At 45.5% G+C, this 17,227-nt stretch overlaps 1 protein-coding gene across 1 annotated transcript in view; it reads right to left on the bottom strand.

The window, feature by feature from the left end:
* Positions 1-17,227, bottom strand: part of chchd3a (coiled-coil-helix-coiled-coil-helix domain containing 3a) — a 334,738-nt gene that overhangs the window by 151,264 nt on the left and 166,247 nt on the right. The window contains exons 4-6 of the mRNA XM_070897189.1: positions 15,235-15,383; positions 13,449-13,484; positions 2,311-2,331 (exon numbers count right to left, since the gene is read on the bottom strand). Of these exons, the coding sequence (XP_070753290.1) occupies positions 2,311-2,331; positions 13,449-13,484; positions 15,235-15,383 (206 nt within the window). The remainder of the gene's footprint in view (positions 1-2,310; positions 2,332-13,448; positions 13,485-15,234; positions 15,384-17,227) is intronic.

Genomic DNA, 17,227 nt, shown 5'->3' on the forward strand with positions numbered 1-17,227 from the left:
GATGCGGCTTAATATTAAATGCAATCAAAGAAGAACATTCTCAGGATCCTCATCACAATATTGATAATTAGATCCTCGTTGCACAAAAATGTGTGGAGAAACATAATAACCCTGAGGCTACACTTTCTGAAACAATAGTGTGCCTGACCTTGTGAGCTTGCCCAATTTCAAAATTACCTAAAATGACTAAATTTTCTATTAAAATGATGAATGGGCCAAATGAGGTATGTAATAAATAGGTTGTAAACACTTCTTCTCCCTTGGGAAGAACGTTTCTTTTTTTTCCGTCACATCAGATTATTCTGCCCTGTGGCACTGTAATGAAGCCATACTTAAAACCATTTAGTTAGAAGTGCTTGAAAGATTGCATAATCGCTGTGCTCAACGACGAGATTTGACAAATCTAGCACATAAGCAGTGGCTCACAAACATGAAAAGCATTTTAGCCAAGGGGTTTTCCCCAGAGTTCGACTTCATTCAGCCGCACATTGTATTAATGTGCATTAAGTGCCCTTCTTAGTATTCATTCCAGAGGAATTCACCTCTCCGCCAAAAACAACAAGGGCATCATATTGGTCAATCACCCATTGAGAGACCTTGTAATGAACCTCCAATTGCACCAGTGGCTTCCTCAACCGGTGTCAATCGTTATGAGTTCAATTATAAACAGTAAGTGGAAAGCTTCTCTGCCAAAAGATGTATGATGTTGTAGCTGTATCGTGAGTGCTTTTGAAATGCTTTGCACTGTTGTCTTTGTTGTGTTTAACCTTATTCATAATTGAGTGGTGATATAAATCACCTGAACATATAACATAGAATTTATAGTTTACCCGATAGTCCAGTCGGCAAGAGCACTGCCTCATATGTAACTGAGACGTGCAGATTCCATTCCCAGTTTGCTCTCAGATAGCTAATCTCAACTCATCCTCATAGGCAGTCCCTTGAAGCGAGGATGACTTGCTTCCACGCCAAAGAGGGAATGAGTTCACAGGTGTTTCAATGAAGGACCTAATATTCCAGATCCCGAACTACATCATGAAGGGTGGAAGATGCCTGTGCTTGGATTTTTTTTTTTTAAATGTGTGGTGGCCATTGCACACCAGCCACCACACAGGCTTGACAGAGCTTGGTCTTGGTCCAGTGGCAAGGATTACCCAAAACTAACTGGAGACCAGCTCTGCTGCACAGACTGAGCGTGCACACAGATTGCTGGCCCGTGCTGCCCCTGGGCGCTTGCCTTTTCTGGGCCTCAGATTCACGCCTCTCCTGGGCCCCAGTCACTTCCCTCTCCGAACTGTTGCCACTCCTTCGCCCCTCCTGCTGTGCCTGCCCGCACTGCAATCAGCGACTTGGTTTCGTAGCTGTCGCCATCCTGCAGCAGCACGCGCTGCTCCACTCCCTGCAGTGGTATGCCGCCGCACGCTGCTCCCTCCAATGGCCCCGGCCTACTGATGGTCTTGCAGGCTGGGACCGCGCCGATTTCTGGGCCGGTCCGCTGCACACTGCGCCATGGCTGCCCCCAGGGAAGGGTTAAAATAAAACAGCCCTGGTTTACACTCCCAATCGCTGTGCAATGACACTTGCTGGTTACCTGGTCATCGATCTCATTGGGCACACCAAGGTTTCACGAACAGCAAGTTGGCTGCCACATTTCCAAACACTACATTTAGAAAGTACCACGTTGAATGTGAAACACTTTAGGATGTGCTGCGGACATGAAAGACACTATATAAATACAAGATCTTGCTTTCTAACGGTCACTCGAGCAAGTTACTCTGCACCCACGGGACCATGTCCAAACATTACTCAGTACTTTCAGTTGGGCGAGGGGAAAAGAGGAAGAATATTTAATATATGATTTCTAATATTAAGATCTTGTTGTTTCTGCACAAGGTGGAATAACAATCCCTCTGTAATCATCTGAAGTCCTCATGAATTTGAAATACCATGCCTTTGTCTTTCGGCTGGTCACTCTATGCCTATTAACACTACTACCAATAAAAGTTTACAGATCTGGTTTAAAAAAAGTGTTTTATTTTTAAAGACATTCTCCAATGCATCAAATGTTTTTGCTCTGAAGATCATTTGGTTCAGCGGTGAATAGATACTGCAATTTAAAAAAAAAAATCTCTGCACACCTTCAGTCTACGATGTTGAAACCATAAGATGCTGGAAATTGTTCTTTTCTACAGTGTGGAACAACATAAATTTTTACGTACCGAGAGGCCATAAAATTTACTTCGAACTTGATTGGTCAAGAGAATTTGGTCCATCTCCATAGTGGGAATAAACTGCCACATGGTAGAGCACGTTCTTTTGCGTAACAATCTACTTTACTCACAAAGGACTCAATTTTCCCCAAAGCTTTTCTTTGGCGTACTTGAAGAGTTACTCCTGTTTTTTTTGGGCCCCAAGTATGTATGTTCCAAGTTTCCTTGTTTGATTTCTTCATTTTGGAGGAGCCTGGCCTGTCTTTTAGTTTTGGGGGTGGAGCCTTGATCTGCGGCAAAAAGATCGGGTTGCCACGGTAACCAGGGATACAATGCTGGCTGAGGCTGAAGCTCACAACCTGCACAAGCACATGAAAATACATTGCAGCAACTTACCTTCACAAAATTATTAAAGTCTCCCCCGCCCACCCAGATGCCAGTGCCAACCCCCGCTCCTATCCCAGGCCAAAGGGCCTCCTGATCCGCTCCCCCACACCTCGCCCTGGCGGAGTAGCCTCCTCCCTCCCGATCCCGCACCTAGCCCTGGCCGAGTGGCCTCCCGGTCCACTCCCCTGCACCTATTCCAGGTCGAATGGCCTCCTGGTCCGCTCCCGTGCACCTATCGCAGGCCGAATGGCCTCCCAGTACGCTCCCACACACCTATCCCAAGTCGAATGCCTCCTCCCTCCCTGTCCCCGCACCCAACAATATGCGAAAGGCTTCCCCCCACTCTCATACCTCTTCTGCTGCTGCTATCCGGGCATCTGCTGCACTTACCTGCGCCGATTTGCTTAACTCACCAGAAGGTTTTTCTGCAGAGGCCACAGACACTGGCCGAAGAAGAACAGGGGTAACTCTCAGCTGGCCAAACTTGCCCAACTGGCCAGAACTGGCACGGGTGGCAGGTTATGCCCCCTTGGGCTGAAAAAAAAACTGACTGAAAAGAATCATAACAACTGAGTTACACTGGTGCAAATTGATTTAAAAAAAAACTTATGCCAAAAAAAGCAGCCTGCTCCAAAAAATAAAGGCGCAAATCACTGCAGAAAATTTAGCCCATAAACTTCGGCATTTCATTTAAATTTTTTGCCTTCGTCTGTTTTTGTACTTTCATACAATCGACATTACTTTGTGCAACTGATAAGCTATATTTTTAATCTCCTCCACAGGAGTTCTGGACTTCTGTGTCATAAAACAGATGTTACAGGCTTCTTATTTGAACAATGAATATTAACTAAATTGTATGGGATAAAACAGTCTAGTAATCTGAATGTTGGGGGTGGGGTGGTGGGAATGTTATACCAACATCTTACACTTTCTGGGCAATGACAGCAATGTAGTATTTGGTATAAACCATAGGGATTTGATGTTAAGAGAAACATATATCGAATGGAGACTCCCTCGTGTCTCTGAATGCATGAGGATGCACACTTTCTGCTGTAGTGTGCAATCCCGATGTGAAGTAATAGGTATCTGTCCACAAATGTGGCTTGCAGCCCGAACAAACTAGAAAAATCAATTCGATGGCAACACAAGAGTGAAGACCACACAATGGGCAACTTGTATCACGTCGAGTGTACCGATACAAATAGCTAGATGCACTTCTATCTGTCGCAAACCGTGATTACTATTTTCTTGTAAAAAGGAACTTGAATATTTTAGACAAAAAAAAATACTGCAAATCTAAAATAAAACCAGAAAATGCTGGAACTACTCAGCGGGTGAGGCAGCAATTGTCGAGAAACAGTTAACGTTTCAGGTCGATGACCTTTCGTCAGAATGTTTATTGTATTTTATTCATCACATAAAAATCGTAATTATGTTTGTAAAAAAAAAAACGCTTCGTGAAAACTGGGTGATGCAGTGGACTTTGTCACTGGCCTCTGGGACATATATTCAAATCTAGCCTTGGATTGAAAGCCTTCTCTGGCCATTAGCTGCAATGGTTCGATGCGATCCAGTGTCAGCCCACAACTCTCCCTTAATTCGGCCCCAATTGGTAACTCAATCAGAGAGACCACTAGATACATTGGGCCCAAGTTTCCACATGATTCGCGCCTGATTTTTTAGGAGCAACTGGTGGAGAACGGACTATTTTAGAAATCGCAATTCTCCACATTTTTTTTCTGCAGTTCTAGTCAGGTAGAACAGTTCTAGTTTAGAACAGAATTTTTTCTTCAAAAGGGGGCGTGTCCGGCCACTGACGCCTGATTTCAAAGTTTCCACAGTGAAAATGTACTCCAAACTAAAGTAGAATGGAGCCAGTGAAGATTTTTGTAGAACTGAAAAAACCTGTTCTACACATTAAAAAATCAGGCGCAGGTTACAAATTAGGCGTCCAGAACGAGGTGGGGGGGGGGGGGAAGGGAACTCATTAAATTCGACAATAAATCCTTATTTATACTTCTACAAATATTATACAAATAAATCCAACCTGAATAAACATTTATAAGCCAAGAAGAGATTAAATAAACCATCTTCCGACCTGTGTGAGTGCTGCAGCCAGGGAGAATTCTGCAGCCGTTCGTGCTGCTGAGCGGGAGGGGGAGAGAGAGGGTAGCGGGGGGAGAGAGAGAGAGAGAGAGAGAGAGAGAGAGAGAGAGAGAGAGAGAGAGAGAGAAGAGAGGAGAGAGAGAGAGAGAGAGAGAGAGAGAGAGAGAGAGAGAGAGAGAGAGAGAGAGAGAGAGAGAGAGAGAGAGAGAGAGAGAAGGAGAAGAGAAGAGGAGAGAGAGAGAGGGCGTCGGGTCTGGGAACAGGAGCGCTGGTCGGGTCAGTCGGGGGGGGGGGGGGAGGAGAGCGGGTCTCGGGTCGGGTCCGGGGGGGGGGGGGGGGTGAGCGGGGGTCGGGTCGGGGGGGGGGAGCGGGGGTCGGGTCTCGGGGGGGGGGGGGGGGGGGGAGGAGCGGGTGTCGTGTCGGGGAGCAGGTGTTGGGTCTCCGTTCGGGTCGGGGGGGCGGGGGGGGGAGCGAGTGTCGGGTCGGGTCGGGTCTGGTCGGTGGGGGGGTGGGGGAGCGAGTGTCGGGTCGGGTCAGGTGGGGAGCAGGAGCTGGCCGTGGGAGGAGCCCCAGTGAGGCCATTGGGCCAGGGCTAGGGGCTGCGTGCTTCGGGCCCCTCCCACACAGTTCGGCGCCTGGAGCTACTGCACTTGCGTGCCAACTGTAGCGCGCATGTGCAGAGGTCCCGGCACTATTTTCAGCGCCGGGACCTGGCTCTGCCCCCCCACAGCTCGTGCTGGCTGCGCCGAGGGCCAGTAAGTAGGTGCAGAATACCGAGGATTTTTTTAGGCGCCGTTTTAGGCGCGAAAAACGGGCGCCCAGCTCGGAGGAGCGCCCGTTTTTTTTCTTGTGGAAACTTGAGCCCATTGTGTGGGAAATGGAAAAATATCACACTGGCGTGATAGAGAGCACAGAACCCTTTATTGTACATCTAACTGCAATATAACTGACCTAGGGATGCTTGACACTGACACGAGGTGCTCAAATTGGGAAAGTGCTGCATTTCCCCAGCACCAAGATCCCTCACACAAAAAATTAAGAACCTTGGAATGTCTTAAAATGTTCAAAAGTCAACGAATGTACATGAGGATGAATCTTTTGCTGAACATACAGGGATACGGGGGCAGAAATACAGAATTTTCAATATACTTTGTTGCTAAATTGTAGTTTGGGGTTTTCTTAATACAAAGGTTAAACCTCCATTATCCAGAACTCCCTTATCCGGAATCACCACTCATCCAGAACCATTCCCGGCCACCGGGTGGCGCATGCGCAGAACTCCTACAGAAACAAATTGGGAACAATTTGAAGTCCTTGCTCGCTGCCGACTCCCGCAATCGCTGGTCTGATCCCAAGATCCACCACCCCCTGCCATGATCTTTCTGCTGCACTCCCAACCCCAAGCCAGTCAGCTCCGATATCCCCTGCACCATCCAATTTAACGTGACCACCCCTCATCCGGAAAAATCCCTCATGCAGAACAGGCCAGGACCAGAGGGTTCCGGATAAGGGAGGTTCAACCTGTATTCAGGCAGATTAAGAGTTATATCGCTACCTGTGACTTGCGGGGGTAATCGGTTTGAAACACACACCTCTGACTGCAGAGTTATACTGGGTATTACCATTGTGTTACTCTGAAGTGGAAACTGCTTTGCAGGACTGCAAAAAGGGACAATTTATCTACAGATAAAGAGTCAAAGCAGTAAACATTATTTTGCTCACCATAGCTTTCGAACAACCGCTACGGTTACATTTTGATCAATGTGTTAATTAGCTTGAATCAAGACTTCTACAAATTGAGAATAAAATCAGCTAATCTGCTGATTTGTACCACAGATCTGTTATCACCTGCTCAGTGATTCTAAACAGAAAATACTCAATAAAAGTGAGTTCAATGTTTTGTGATGAAATTTAGCAGTGGAGTGACCAGTTTAGAGAATGCTGATCATTTTTTAAAAAAAGCAAAGTACGACAGGTGCAGCGTCCTGAATCCAGAACCCTCAGGACCGAGGCCGTTACGGATTCTGCATTTTTACGGATTTTGGAATGTCTTTGTGACATCACGAATCCAGAAACACCTGAGCCCAGGTTCGGGTATATCCGGAACGTCAGAAGTGGGGGGGGGGTTACCTGCCGAGGAGCTGTTCGGGCCATCCGAGGCCCGCCGAGGAGATCGTCGTGGGGCCAGCCCTGCCGAGGATATTGTCAGGTGGGCCGGCTGGGGGCCCATCGAGGAGGTGTTTGTGTCGAGCAGGGCCCCGCCGAGGCGGCCTCGAGCCAAGGGCAGTGAACGGCGAGGCGAGGCTCGGCTCAAGGTCGGGGCCCGAGATCTGCAGGGCCGCTGAGTCCGGATTCCGGAACATGTTACGAATTCCGGACGACGCTGCCACCGATCGGCCCGGAGTCTGGAACATTCCGGGAACTCTGTATTCTGGACGCTGCACCTGAATAGATCATGGGACAATTGCAGCACATGGCACATTACTAGGCTAGACCAGAAGTAGTTGACTACACCAGCACATTAATTGCCATCTGGGTGAAGTACCCAAGGGTGACTGCCACCTGTGAAACTGCACCTCAAACAGTCTCGGCTTCAGAATGGGACCGGAGTGGGGGAGAATGCGTCAGCAATACTGCACAGCAAGTGTGAATGTGGTGTGGCGGAAAGGACTTTGACACCGGTGTCTGGCATCTGCTCATCTGTGGTCAGCGATACAAAAACTATTGCCTGATCTCCAAACACGCCAAACACAGTACAGGTCGAGCGTCCGAAAATGCAAGGTTCCGAAATTCGGGATGTTCTGGAATCCGGACACCAGGCCGATCTGTGGCTGGGTCGTCCGGAAACCGGAAAATGTTCCGAAATCCAGACTCCCCAGCCTTGGTGGCCCACCTCGCCTCTCTTCCCTCCCCGCCCCCGCCCCCCCACTCCGTTACCTCAGCGTCCCGACCTCGCCCTGGCCCGATGACCCCGCCCCCCCCTACCTCGACGGCCCGACCTCCGCCCCGACCTCACCCTGGTCCTCGGTGGCCCAACTTTGCATTCCCCCTCCACTCCCCCCTTACCTCGATGGCCCGACATCTGCCCTGCCCCTCGGCGGCCCGGCTTCACCTCCCCGACCTTGCCCCGGCGAATCCCCCCTTACCTCGGCCGCCAGACCCGCCCCAACCCTGCCTGACCGCCCCCCCCCACTCCACCTTCCTTGGCTCGGGCACAGACGTTCCAAAATCTGGAAATACCCGGAATCCGGAACGTCCTTGTTCCCAAGGTTTACGGATTTCGGATGTCACACCTGTCGCTTCAAACTATATTGAAAAATATGACTCAGAACCACCAGTGTGTTTGGCATGCTGTGATTACACAATAACAAACACAACATTTTCAACGAGTTCTGTTGGGTAAATATGCTTCAATTTTGTACCCCAGCCAGATTAATTCTCCGTATCGAGGGACGTAAATGATTGAAATTTGAAACCTCACATATCAATTTATACTCTAGTTCAGATAGCAATTGTACAAGCATTTAAAAATAACTATTTACGAGTTAATATATTAAATCAAAATCATATGGAATGGTCATCATGAAAGGGAAATCATGCTTGACAAATTTTCCAGAATTTTTTGAGGATGTAACGAGTAGAGTGGACAAGGGAGAACCAGCGGATGTGGTGTATTTGGACTTTCAAAAAGCTTTTGACAAGGTCCCACACAAGAGATTGTTGTGCAAAATTAAAGCACCTGGTATTGGGGGGTAATGTATTGACGTGGATAGAGAACTGGTTGGCAGACAGGAAGCAGAGAGTCGGGATAATCGGGTCCTTTTCAGAATGGCAGGCAGTGACGAGTCGGGTGCCACAGGGCTCAGTGCTGGGACCCCAGCTATTTACAATATACTTCAATGATTTTGATGAAGGAACTGAGTGTAATATCTCCAAGTTTGCAGATGACACTAAGCTGGGTGGCGGTGTGAGCTGTGAGGAGGATGCTCAGAGGCTGCAGGGTGACTTGGACAGGTTAGGTGAGTGGGCAAATGCCTGGCAGATGCAGTATAATGTGGATAAACGTGAGGTTATCCACCTTGGGGGCAAAAATGTGAAGGCAGAATATTATCTGAATGGCGGTATATTAGGAAAAGGGGAGGTGCAACGAGACCTGGGTGTCATGGTACATCAGTCATTGAAAGTTGGCCTGCAGGTACAACAGCAGGCGATGAAGGCGGCAAATGGCATGTTGGCTTTCATAGCTACGGAATTTGAGTTTAGAAGCAGGGAGGTCTTACTGCAGTTGTACAGGGCCTTGGTGAGGCCTCACCTGGAATAGTGTGTTCAGTTTTGGTCTCCGAATCTGAGGAAGGACGTTCTTGCTATTGAGGAAGTGCAGCTAAGGTTCACCAGACTGATTCCCGGGATGGCAGGACTGACATATGAGGAGAGACTGGATCAACTGGGCTTGTATTCACTGGAGTTTAGAAGAATGAGAGGGGATCTCAGAGCAACATATAAAATTCTGACGGGCCTGGACAGGTTAGATGCAGGAAGAATGTTCCCAATGTTAGGGAAGTCCTGAACCAGGGGTCACAGTCTAAGAATAAGGGGTAAGCCATTTAGGACAGAGATGAGGAGAAACTTCTTCACTCATAGTTGTGAACCTGTGGAATTCTCTACCACAGAGAGTTGTTGATGCCAGTTCGTTAGATTTATTCGAGAGGGAGTTAGATATGGCCCTTATGGCTGAAGGGATCAAGGGGTATGGAGAGAAAGCAGGAAAGGGGTATTGAGGTGAATGATCAGCCATGATCTTATTGAATGGTGGTGTAGACTCGAAGGGCCGAATGGTCTACTCCTGCACCTATTTTCTACGTTTCCATGTCAACACAGAAACAAATGCCGCACAGGGAAGAAAATTACTTGATATTAAATAACCAAACCAAAGAAGCGATCGATTGAAGTTAACTTTGACCATACTTCAGCACTGGTTATGCAATTTTTTGCCACGGCAATTTATGGTAGCCCCTGTTTACACATTATTGTATCCTTTTGCAGACTTGCAATTCAATGCAACATTGAGAATGACAGATAAAATTGTGCACAGGCATGGAGTTCTGCATTTCATTGAACAGTGCCCACTTGTTTTTGACTGCCCTTGCAGCTTTCCAAGGTCTTGGTATATTGTTGCCCGCAAGCAGTTTATTACCCGATGATAACATATGCCTTTCCAGCACTTCATCTGCAACTCCATTCCTATTCATAAGATTGCTTGAATTTTCAAAGAATCGGACAGCACAGAAGGAGGCCATTTAACCTGTCATATCTGTGCTGCCTCTTGGAAACAACTGTCCAATTAATCTCACTCCCCTACTCTTTCCTCATGGCCCTGCAAATTTTTCCTGTTCTCGTATATATCTAATTCCCTTTTGAAAGTTACTATTGATTCTGCTTCCATCACTCTTTCAGGCTGTACATTTGAGATTACAACTTGCTGCGTAAAAAAATATTCTCACCTCCCTTCTGGTTCTTTTGCCGATTATCTTTAATCTGTGTCCTCTGATTACCAACTCACCTGCCAATGGAAACAGTTTCTTATTTAACCTGTCAAAATCTGTTGCAATTTTGAACACCTCTATTAATCTCCCCTTAATCTTCTCTGCTGCAAGGAGAACAAACCTAGCTTCTCTAGTCGATCCACATAATTGAAGTTCCTCTTCCCATGTATCATTTGCTCCACTCACCCCAATTATCTCCCCTTCTCTACTGAAGGCCAATGTTATCTTTAATTTTTTGGGGGGCTGCAAAGCCTCTTTTTAATGGGCGCTTGAAGAGAACATTGCTGTCGACCACGGTGTTCGCTGAATTTCCCCCCAAATTATGGCGGTGGAGTTCGAGAAGCCTGAGGAATTTCAGCCCCAATGCTTCCGCCCCCTATTACTGCTCAATATGCTCGATGCAGCAACAACAAAAATCTTCAAAACACTTCACTGGCAGTATGCATATGAAGCTATAATTCAGTCTCATTATGAGATGACTGTAATTCATTCTTGACACCCTGCATTCAATTTATTTTGAAAAGAAGTCAGCTTGAAACTTCAGCAACTCAATAAAGCTATTTTCCAACTTGCAATGGCTTAATGACAGCTCATTTTAGCAAATCACTGGAGCAGCGAGTCCACCTGAAAATGCAGGATCATTACGCAGAGATGGTATTAGACGGTGTTCTGCACATTCCTGAACTATGGATTTTTGCTTGGTGCTCACTTTACTCATCATTGATTACAACTCAAGTGATATAATGTCAAGACGCTATTGCTTGTGACAAGGCTCTATACTGCTGGCAAATTGCTCATATCTCCTTGCAAAAGATCAACTGGCTTACAAAAAAAAAATTGCATTTGGCAATGCAAATTTGAGGATTTTTCCCCCCTTTACCATATGACTTTTCCAATTCTATTTAGCAATTAAAATAATTTTTGAAATAGAACAATACTGACATGCAATTCAGCAATTAAATTGTCTTTAAAAAAAATTAATCAGGGAAATTAAATCTGTGATAGATACATTTTAATTTGGACAAAAATAAATTTGACAAGTAAACTAAGGCATGTGAGAACTGGAACTTGTTAGCCGCTAGCCTCCTTTTCACATAACCTAATCAATCATTCAAACGTGAATGCCCTCAGCAGGTAACACAAGCTTGGCACCATTTCACTACTGGTATCTGATTTATTTGGCCTTCTATCCGACTGTTTTCAAGCTTGCCAGTGTTTTGAACTGTGACGGCTTGGTCCTTCAAATACATTTCTTAAAGAGAAGAGCTGGAGAATTGTACCCAAGAACAGCACATTCATACTTGAGTGTGTCTTTTTTTTTTAAAAAGGGAGGTGGTGACGAGAGGAGGAGACAGAGAAGAACGGATGGCAGCAACTACCACTCACTTCAGGATTGAATTTCTATGAAGAGAACCATTCGCAGATCAGAGTGGCGAAGTCAACAGCCTCAACTGTCTGAACCGATGCAAAGAGACTTTAAGGGGATCAAGACAAGCTAAGTGAGTGGGCAAGGACATCACAAATTGAATATAATATGGAGAAATGTGAAGTTATCCACTTTGGCAGGAAAAATAGAAAAGCAGAGTATTTTTTAAAATGGTGACAGATTGGGAAATGTTGGTGTTCAGAGAGACCTGGGAGTCCTTGCACACAAATCACTGAAAGCTAACATGCAAGTACAGCAAGCAATTAGAAGGCAAATGGTATGCTGGCTTTATTGCAAGGGGGTGAGAGTGTAAAAGTGTGAGGAACTCTTGCTGCATTTAGATGTGGCTTTGGTGAGACCACACCTCGAGTAATGTATACAGTTTTGGTCTCCTTACTGAAGGAAGGATATACTCGCCAAAGAGGGAGTGCAACGAAGGTTCACCAGATTGATTCCTGGGATGGCGGGGGGAGGGGGGAGGTTGTCCTATGAGGAGAGATTGAGTAGACTACGCGTATATTCTCCAGAGTTTAGAAGAATGAGATGTGATCTCATTGAAACATACAAAATCCTTACAGAGCTTGACAGGGTAGATGCAGGGAGGATGCTTCGCCTGGCTGGGGAGGCTAGAAACAGGAGCCCAAGTCTCATAATAAAGGAGTCGCCCATTTCGGACTCAGATGAAGAGAAATTTCTTGTTGTGAATCTTTGGAATTCTCTATGTCAGAGAGCTGTGGAGACTAAGTTGTTGAGTATATTCAAGACAGAGATCGACAGATCTTTGAATATTATGGGGGGTCATGGAATATAGGGACAATGCAGAAAATTGGAGTTGAGGTAGTAGATTAGCAATGATCTTATTGAATGGTGGAGCAGGCTCGAGGGGCCAAATGGCCCACTCCTGTTCCCATTTCTTATGTTCTAACCCCATACAAGAAAAAAGCCTGAAGACAGAAAATTATTTGTCATCCCTATTTTATAAATACCAAATATCAGAAGTCACTCAATATTGAAAACAGAAGAGGATGCACATTTCAAAAAATAAAAACCCTCAACACTATCCATCACATACAGCTTTCGAAAAATTCTTTAAGCATACAAATAGCTTGACGATTTTAATAAATCAATTTTTTCTGAAAAAATAAAACAAGCTAATAGTATTTTACATAAATCTCTTAAGGATAAAATAGATAAATTCTTAGCTGAAAGATAATTATGGATTATCCCAACTGGTTACTCATAGTGCCTGGGGCAGCTGTGGGGGTGCGGGGAAGATGGGCAAGAGACAAAGCATTTCATTACATGGTTTAAAATACCAACTGGTTTGTTAAACTGGGTGCAGTAAATCTAACAATGGACCAGTGACTGTGAAAAGGTGACGAGTCCAAAAAATCCATGCACATGCTCTCAAGCTCACTGAGGAAATATGTCTTTCACAATCCATTTAAAAAGAAACTTTGAAAGGCAATTGTGCAGAAGTGATATTTGTAGATTCCATAATGACTTTTGCCAATGATTAGTTCCACTGCTTCATAGTCAAATTGGACACAATGAATGATTCTGTCTGGCTGGATATAAACCATGTTGTGATGAAGCAGGATGACTATAAAATAAGGGAAATCATCATCTTGACAGTCCCTCGAAATCAAAGAAGACTTGCTTCCACTCTAAAAGTGAGTTCCTAGGTGACTGTACAGTCCAATACAGTAATTACAGTCTCTGTCACAGGTGGGACAGTCTTTGAAGGAAAGACTGGGTGGGACTGTTTTGCCGAACGCTTCTTCTGCTGCCTGTGCTTGATTTCTGCATGCTCTCGACAATGAGACTCGAGGTGCTCAGCGCCCTCCCGGATGCACTTCCTCCACTTCGGGTGGTCTTTGGCCAGGGACTCCCAGGTGTCGGTGGGGATGTTGCATTTTATCAAGGAGGCTTTGAGGGTGTCCTTGAAACGTTTCCCCTGCCATCTTGGGCTCACTTGCCGTGCAGGAGTTCAGAGTAGAGCGCTTGCTTTGGGAATCTTGTATCAGGCATGCGAACAATGTGGCCTGCCCAGCACAGCTGGTCGAGTGTGGTCAGTGCTTCGATGCTGGGGATGCTGGCCTGGTCGAAGACGCTAACGTTGGTGCGTCGGTCCTCCCAGGGGATTTATTGCACAGTAACTAGCTAACGTGCAGTATACAAGTTCTTCAGGGAACTTTCAGAACCATCTCCCTGGTCAAGCACAAATGCTTAAAGAAAATCTCTTCTTCTCCTCCCTTCTGAAGACAGTGACTCATGCTGGAACATAGTTCCATGCATGCCAGCAGTTATCTAGCAGTTTTCCTCAATAGTAACTTTTGGGCATCTGGGCTGTAAGCGCGACAGGCTATTCAGTTGTGTGAGTCATCATTGCCGAGGCTCACCCTCCTCTCACCTGATGTCCACATGCACATAATTTCGATCATCGGTCACAGTACAGCAACATGTAATGTTAGCAGCCTATTTAACAATGGAGGCATCACAGCTGAAACTGATCTCAAGTGTTCCACATGTCCCGCACATCTACACCTTTCAGCAGAAATCACAGGTCTATAATCGGGAACGGAAAGTCAAGATGATTTCTCCCCTTGAGCTTCGGGGCACTATTGTAAATTGTAATGCTCCCACAGTTAACTCACAACACACAGAGGAACCAAAGTTACGTCCTATTTATCACTCTGTCTGCAAAAAAAAACAGCTTGCAAGCATGGATTCATACCTTGTTTCTCCTTGCAGATTTTCTCCTCCATAATCCAGGGGCGTTAAGGGTTTCTGCTGCCGCCCAGCTGAGATTAGCTAACAATGCAGAAAGGAAGTCAAACCTGAACCTTGTGGTCTTTGTGGCTCAGCTCAAGATTGTTTTCACCAACAATGAACTATTGAGGGCTCACAAATACACGTTTCTTAAAGAGAAAGGTATTCCAAAAGCAAAATGTCTGAATTTGGGTCTTCAATTTGGTTTGGATCTCACTGAGCTCTTACAAATTCAATTTTGAAGAATGGCTAAGTTTGGGAATGACCGGTACACATTTCAAACGATTACATTTCAATTCAGTAAATAAAAAGGGGTTTCCATTATTTTCAATCTCATCTCAGATAGCGAGAATCTTACAAGGACAAAAAGTCTTGCAACTTTAAATCATCGATATCCTTAATCTTGTTTCTTCCATCCATCAAGCATGCTGGAAATATTACTTTCTTCATTCTGAAGAAAGAGTTTTACCAAATTGCAGGCAAGCTATTTGTCGGAATAGGAATTTGGAAAGTATGTATGCAGCAGCAATCAATATCAGACTTTCACCAATGCTGGCAACCACAATAAAAGGTTAAATTATTGATCATTTTGCTTGTCACGGGACTAATGGTGATTTTCTGGGGAGGCAGTGAAATGGGCTTTTTACATGGGTGGCTCCCATTATCTGATGCTGTACATTTTTGAAATAACTTATTAGACGACGAGCACTGACCGAGTGATTTTCTTCTTATCAGAGTTTATAATTCTAGAACCAGAAGGTAGATCAGTAAGCAAAGGTTATCAGTCTACTTACAGTGTGCTTGGATTTCACTCGCTCCTCTTCAGTCATCGCTCTCTCCCGCAACACGGCTTTTACAAGACTATCGCTTGCGGCATCTCGTTCACGTTCAAGAATCTTGCTAATCTCATCATGAACGTATCGTTTATCATGTTCAAGCCTGCATTTCAAAACAAGGAGGGGGAAGAAAATACATGATCACTTAAAACTACATGAATATCAAGGGCGATCATGAATCTTATTTTAGTCACAGCACTTTCAAAACCAATGGCAGACCTGTGACCGGGAGAAATGTTTGCAACCAACTTCAGCCAAAGGTACCAAGCAGACGATCCCACCTGGCCTCCTCCAGAGGTCGGCACCTTCATAGAGTCCAGCATCCAGCGAATTCGGCCCACGCCACGTGGTATGAAGTAAACAGCTATGTGCATTGGACAAAGTGAAGGCAACAGGCCCAGACAACATCCCAGCTGTAGTGCTAAAAACCTATGCAACAGAACTAGCTGCTCACCAAGTAAAGCTATTTTTGTGCAGCTATGACATAGCTATAAAGATCACCAACACCTTCTCATGGCAATCAGGGATGAACACTAAATGTGGCCTTGCCAGCATTACCTGGATCTTGAAGACAAATTTTTAAAAACACAGCAGTCAATGCTCTCTCCAGACACGAGTCTAAACGGCCAATTTATTTTTTATTGCACTGCTGTTTGTGTTCCCAGTTCAAGTGGACATGGTGTTATTATTTCATATTGCCACCATTACACTTCATTGAAAATCTAGTGACAATTCTGAAACTGGAGCATCTACACTGCAACAGTTAATGTATTTTCTTGCTTCGAACAAAGGAATCAAAACTGTTGAGTTAAATCTGAGAACAAAAAATTGTTTGCATTTCAATGAAACATTTGCGTAAAAGGAAACATTTGCCTGTTCCACTCCCCAGAGATTTAATAAGCAATTTTAAAACATACTTAAATTGCCTATAATGCTCTCCGGCATGAGACAGTATTGTAAGGGGGAATTGGTCTGAGAAAAAAATGCAGACAGGGTTCCAGCTCGTGATCTCTTATCCATGTGTGTGTGGACATCAAATGATGACCAGATCTGGCGTCTACTGTGACTCACCAGCTGACCATCATCAGTGTTAGATTTTCATTTGACAAATAGACTTGCTGCTTAATGGAACTTTTCATTCGATTTAGGGCCAGTGGAGTTTGTCTTTGCAAACATAGGGCTGGATTTTCCAGTGCTGTCCATCTCGGTTTTCGCTGCGGAGGGGCGGCAATAGCGACGGTGAGCTCGTCTGGGCAGGCGCTCAGCTTCCAGCGCTGGGCAGGGGTTTTCGGGGCCGGTTTCAGCAGGGCGTGGAGCATTAATGCCCGGAAGAGGTGAGCCAGTGTGCACTAATCTGGGTGGCAGTGTGAGCTGTGAGGAGGATGCTATGAGGCTGCAGGGTGACTTGGACAGGTTTGGCGAGTGGGCAAATACATGGCAGATGCAGTATAATGTGGATAAATGTGAGATTATCCAATTTGGTGGTAAAAACAGGAGGGCTGATTATTATCTGAATGGTGACAGATTGGTAAAGGGGGAGGTGCAACTAGACCTGGGTGTCATGGTACATCAGTTATTGAAGGTTGGCATACAGGTGCAGCAGTCAGTGAAGGAGGCAAATGGCATGTTTGCCTTCATAGTGCTAGGATTTGAGTATAGGACCAGGGAGATCTTACTACAGTTGTACAAGGCCTTGGTGAGACCACACCTTGAATATTGTGTCCAGTTTTGGTCTCCTAATCTGAGGAAGGACGTTCTTGCTATTGAGGGAGTGCAGCAAAGGTTCACCAGACTGATTCCCAGGATGACAGGACTGACAGGACTGACATATGAAGAAAGACTGGATCGACTCGGCTTGTATTCAATGGAATTTAGAAGAATGAGAGGGAATCTCATAGAAACATAAAATTCTGACGGGATTGGACATGTTCGATGCAGGAAGAATGT

Source organism: Pristiophorus japonicus, chromosome 13, assembly GCF_044704955.1.
Source record: "Pristiophorus japonicus isolate sPriJap1 chromosome 13, sPriJap1.hap1, whole genome shotgun sequence".
Taxonomy (NCBI): Eukaryota; Metazoa; Chordata; class Chondrichthyes; family Pristiophoridae; genus Pristiophorus; species Pristiophorus japonicus.